The following is a 5,607-nucleotide window of genomic DNA, read 5'->3' on the forward strand; positions in this document are numbered from 1 at the left end:
GAGGCTTAGCCACAGCCAGCCTGCCATGGAAGAGCCTTGTTGTATAGAAAAGGAATCTGAGGCCCAGAGAGGGTAAGAGACCTGGCCCAGGCCACACAGCAAATCTGAGCCAGCCCAGCCCCTAGAGTTATTTTCAAAAATAGCTCATGGTCTCTGAGGCTCTGACAGATGGGCCCAAGGTCCCACGGACAGGAGGGACCGGGGCGCTGACCAGGAGGCCCCGGCTGGTCCACTGCAGCTACAGCCTCCGAACCAGCCCCCAAGGGCCCTCTGGGTCATTCAGCCAACACCTGGCAGCGTGGAGAGACCAGCCAGGCTCTGCCCGCTGGTGTGCCAGCCGCCCTTCCTGCCCTGGGCACTGGTCTCCACCACAGCCCCTGCCCGGCCTCACCTTCTGCCCCGGAAGTAGACGTACTCGAAGGGCAGCGTGCAGGGCAGCAGCAGGTAGGTCAGCGCCTTCCCGGGCGTCGAGCGGCGGAAGCGGGCCCAGGGCCTGGGGTCCCTCCTACTTGTTTTCTCCAGGGCTGCAAGAGAAGGGGAGCATGCCCACCAGCTCCTCTCCACCCTGCAGCCCACAGAGGGTGCTCACCCCCACCCGCAGAGCAAGAAACACAGACCAGGCCCCCGCCGGGAGCCAGCAGGGGCCAGGCCCTCAGCTGTTCATCATCGTCCGAGAAATGGGCAGGGGGTGCCCCTTTCTCAGAAGAGGAGACAGAGGTTCAGAGTGGAGAAGGGACTTGCCAAAGACCGTCGCTAGGAGGTGGCAGGGCCAGGATGGACCCCTCTCCCGCCCCTCTCTCTGAAAAGTCTGCGGTGGCCGCCCAAGCAGGAACAGGTGCCCACACCTCACCTCCCTCCATAACAGTAGCCCAGCGGTTACTAACCACAGCAGGGGCTGCAGCTGGGGCCGGGACCACCCCTTCCCCAGCCCTCTGTCCCCTTCATTGACCGGGTGGGAGGGGCCTGTGTCCTGGCTGGGGCAGAACCAGAGCCCAGATGCCTGCGCCAGACCATGGCACAGCCACCTGCCCCCAGCCTGACTCTGGCCGGTGCTATTAGGCACAGACACTGGGGGGCGTGGGGGGTCACATACAGCAAGTCCGAGACAGCCCCCAGATGACCTGCCGTGGCCAGACCGGACCGTGCCTTTCCCAGCCTAGGCTGCCTCCCCGTAATGGCAGGACCCACCTCCTGGCAGGTAGGTGAGGACTAAGGGATGCCTGTGAGGGCCAGGCCGGATGACAATTCCCTTCCCGGAAGGGGGCGCCCCTCCCCAACCCCAGGTGCAGGCTGCAGTGCCCCATCGAAGAGGCGGCTCTCTGGTGCCCCTGTGTGGCCGCAGGGACGGGGCCAGGTTTGCAGAACGGCAATCCCGTCCCCAGGGCTCAGCACACATTGGAGCCCATTTCTGCTTGCCCTGTGTGGTCCCTCATCCCTCCATCCCCTCGCCCACCTCACTGACCCTGCTCTGGCCTCCCCACCACCATCTTTCCTCCCAGCCTCCTGCCTCTCAGCCTGTCCCCCCAAGCTAACAATAAAGGAGCCATGCAGAGCGATCCATTAGTCAGTCATGGACTGGGCCTGGGCCTACGGTTCGCTGGGCCGTAATCACTAGGGGCTGCCCCTCAGTAAACCCCTCAGCGGCCCCATCTCTCTCCTCTAGGCCACATACCCAACCTTCCCAGCCTCTCTAAGCTCATCTCTGCTTCCTTGCCCCTCAACCACTGTGTTACAGACACGGGGGCCTCCAGCTCTTCTCCCCTCCACACAACCCCAGGACATTTGCACATGCTGTTGTCTTCCCCTTTCTTCGCCTGGCTGGCTCCTTCCATGTTTCACTTAGATGCTAACCCACCCCCCCCCCCCCCAGCACCATTCCAGGTGTCTGTGGGACACCTGTGATTGATTGCAGCTGTGACATCTAGGTCACCACGCAGAATGCCTAGTTCTGCCATGTGCTGGCCGTGTGACCTTGGGTAAGTCACTTAGCCGCTCGGTGTTCTGGTTTCCACATTCGTACAACGGGGACGACTCAGTGCCGTCCTCAGAGGATTGTTGAGATGATGAAATGAGTCTAGATCCTCCGTATGTGCCCCCCCCATGCCCCTCAGTACCTCCTCCCCGCCCCCGCCCCCGGGCAGTGGGCAAAGGCCGGGCTTTCTCAGGCACGGACTTGGGTCCGAATCCCCCAGCTGCAGGCTCTGAGGCCTTGGTGAGTCCCTCCCCGCCCTGAGCTTGTAGCCTCATCACCGAAATGGGGTGAGGAAACCCCTCAGGCCCGCAGCGTAGTGAGAAGTGAGTGACACCGCGTGTAAGAGCCCCTTGGCACCCCTGGCACTTAGCAGGAACTCAAAAAGAGTCCCGCCCTCCTCCAGGCCAGAGCGCCTCCAGGGCAGGGGCCCACCCAAGCCCCTGAGTGCCAGCGCCTGCCGGGCGAGCAAGTGCGGGAGGAGGGGCAGTACCGGCCTCCAGCTCCGGCGACAGCTGCTTGAAGTTGGGCACGTCCTTGACCAGCACGCTGGGCACTGCCCAGTTGAGCGACAGGCCCTCCTTCTGGCCTCCGTCTTGGCCAGTGTCCCGGGTCCCATGGGCTGGGGCCGGGGGCTCCTTTGACACCAGCGTCCACAGCACCGGCTCCTTGGTGAGTCCTGGGCGGGCGAGAGGCGGGATGTGGCGGTCAGCACAGCCAGAGCCTCCCCGTGACAGCGACTCCCCCGCTCTCCACGCCGCCACCCTGTCGGCACCTCTCAGGGCCAAACTCCGCTCTGAGGCGCTGTCACCTACCGCGTCTCTCCAGGAACCTCAGGGCGTCCAGGTAGCCTTGTCTGCAGTAGTGGACCAACATCTGCCAACACACAGGTCAGGGGGGATGGGGGAGGCCCGGGCCCCCCTAGGCTGATGGTCACAGGCCGGACACTTGTCTTCAACTGGGAGTGATTCCAGCCGCTCCCAGGAGACCACGCAAGGGCCCTGGGCCCAGCGCTGGGCAGGGAGGGACCTGGGACCTCCCTCCACTCCCTCCACTGCGACTCCCCCGCTGGGGCTCCTGCTCCAGCCCCTCCCCTCTCTGGCCTCAGTTCCCTCCTGGGGCCCAGGATGCCTGGGATGGTGCCTGGGATGGTGCCTGGTGCCCATAGGTCTGTGGAGGATGGATCTCTTCTGTCTCCGTTGCCAGGACCGGCCTAAGATGGCCGAGGAACCCCGGGGGCCTGCCCAGCTGCTCGGTCAGAGCGCCACAGTGGGGAAGAGGCCCCTGCAGGCCGGGACGTGGCTCCACCTCCCCTTGCCCTGTGACCTCGGGACGGTCACGCGACCTTCCTGAGCGCCTGTGGCCTTGTCTGTGAAACGGGCTGAGACGTCTGTCCACCCACCCTCTGGAGGTCAGAGAAAATGAGCCCGTGTCCCACGACTTGTTCCTTATATTATAAAACCCTACACAACCGGGAGAGTGTGGAGAACAGCGGAGGGCCCGGCTGGTTGGGGGGGAGGAGCACCTTCTGATGAAAACCTGTTGGTTGTCAAACAACCTATTTTCCAGAAATACTGAGGGGCAAAATGCAGGAAAAGCGGGTCTGTTGTCCGCCTTTTCCTGAGCGTGCGCCTCGCCTCCACACAGCGGGTCATCTGGCCACAGTCTCGGGCAGCAGGAGGAAGCATGGGGCGCTGGCCGAGGGTGGGAAGCCTGGCTTTGCAGCTTCTGGGCTGTGTGACTTCGAACAAGTCACTTAACCTCTCTGAGCTGCGGTGTCCTTTCCTGAGAAACGGGGATGGTAACGGCGCCTTCTCACAGAGCCTGGCCCAGGGGAGCCCCGGCCGGCCCAGCAGGTTGGCGCTGCCCCGGCGGGGGACAGTCTAACGCCTCACCCGCTCAGGGGGCGCTTCAGGCTGTGGGTTCGAGACCTGGCCTGTAAGACTCGGGACGTGTGTGTCAACGGCCCTGAGGCTGCGGGGAGGGTTCAGGGGCACAGAGTCTGACACGGGGCCCTGGATCGTGGCCGAGGCTCTCACCCCTTCGAGGCTGGACGCCAGGGCCAGGCCTACCTCGGGGCTGGGCGCGACGACGCAGGAGAGCCCCAGGAAGAAGTTCCTGGTGGAGAACTGGAAGCTGGCGTTGAAGGCGTTCAGCTCGAGCATGCTGGCCGAGGTGCTCGGGGGGCAGATGTCCACCGTCCCGGTGAAGGGCGACACGGTGATGGTGCTGGGACAGTCCGAGAAGGGCAGGTTGTTGCTCAGGGCCCCGTCGAAGTAGCGCTGCAATTGGGGCAGGAGTGCGGCCCTCAGGACGCCCGCCCTCCGGCCACACCACGAGGAGCACCCGCCAGTGGCTGCCCGAGTCACTAGGTCTGTCGAGCTCAGGGTACTGTAGAGTACCCTCTCTGAGCAGCCCAGGAGCAGGGGCGAGGCCGGCACACAGTAGGTGCTTAAGGAGTGCTGGTGCCCTCCACCCGAACCTCTCCCCAGCAGGTGCCTGGGGCTGAAAGCACAGGGCAGGGCCTTGGCCACTCACCTCCCCTCGGAATTCGGGGGGGATCACCCCACAGTAGAAAGGGATGTACAGGGTGCAGATCAAGGCCTGGGAAGACAAGAGGCCACGGAAACAGTTGTTCACGCTCCTTCTGCTCAGAACTGCTCCGAGCACCGTCTAACCCCAGGAGAGCCCGCCACGTGGGTGTTATTGGTCCTGGGTCCCAGGAGAGGTCTGAGGCCCAGGGGCCATCGTCCCAGCCACATTCTCAGGGTTAAGGGATTTGAACGCAGGCCCGCCTCAAGTTCCACCCTTTTCCTGCTGAGCGGACCCTTGCGGACCGGGGCTGCTGCCGGAGCTCTTCCCAAGGACAGACAGGCACTGGGTCCCCCTCCTCCTTCTCCGCTCCGCCAGGAACGCTCGGGCCGAGAGTCTAGGGATGTCGCCCAACGTGCGTTCCTTGGACACTATTCCAACCAGAGGCACCTCCAACGAGAAACCTTGACTTCTCCGCCCACCTGGAAAGCACGGCCTATCTTCCCAGAGAGGCTCTGACACGTCCTGTGTAGAAGAGACCCTACCGTGGACTCTGATGCTAGTGGCATTAGTGGCATCAGGGCTGGACAATACGCCGCTGTGCCGTGTGGGGGCGCTGTCCCGCGCATTGAAGGATGTGTAGCAGGACCTCTGCCCCCAGATGCGAGCAGTGTATACACGCACACACACACACACGCACACACACGCACACACGCACACACATGCACACACACGCACACACACACGCACACACGCACACACACACGTGCGCACGCACACGCACACACACGCACACACGCGCACGCACGCGCACGCACACACGCACACACGCACGCACACACGCACACACACACACGCACACACACGCACACACGCACGCACACGCACACACACACGCACACACGCACACACGCGCACACACGCACACACACGCACATAGGCGCGCACACACACTTCTCATCGTGTGACACCCAAAATGTCTCCAGCGCTGTCCACTGGTCCGAAGTGGAAAGCAAACGCCTGCTGCAGAGAGCCTTGCCCCGCAAAACCCTGGGAGAATCTCTCCCGCGCGCGCTCTCGCCGATGCAGAAACTATCCTGGCTCTG

At 63.6% G+C, this 5,607-nt stretch overlaps 1 protein-coding gene across 1 annotated transcript in view; it reads right to left on the minus strand.

The window, feature by feature from the left end:
* Positions 1-318: 318 nt before the first annotated feature.
* PNPLA5 (patatin like phospholipase domain containing 5) overlaps positions 319-5,607 on the minus strand; it is a 7,375-nt gene continuing 2,086 nt past the window's right edge. Inside the window, exons 3-7 of the mRNA XM_006108887.3 lie at positions 4,508-4,573; positions 4,042-4,251; positions 2,785-2,845; positions 2,463-2,648; positions 319-524 (exon numbers count right to left, since the gene is read on the minus strand). Coding sequence (XP_006108949.1) covers positions 388-524; positions 2,463-2,648; positions 2,785-2,845; positions 4,042-4,251; positions 4,508-4,573 — 660 coding nt within the window. The 3' untranslated portion in view covers positions 319-387. The remainder of the gene's footprint in view (positions 525-2,462; positions 2,649-2,784; positions 2,846-4,041; positions 4,252-4,507; positions 4,574-5,607) is intronic.

This window comes from Myotis lucifugus, unplaced genomic scaffold, assembly GCF_000147115.1.
Source record: "Myotis lucifugus unplaced genomic scaffold, Myoluc2.0 scaffold_4138, whole genome shotgun sequence".
Taxonomy (NCBI): Eukaryota; Metazoa; Chordata; class Mammalia; order Chiroptera; family Vespertilionidae; genus Myotis; species Myotis lucifugus.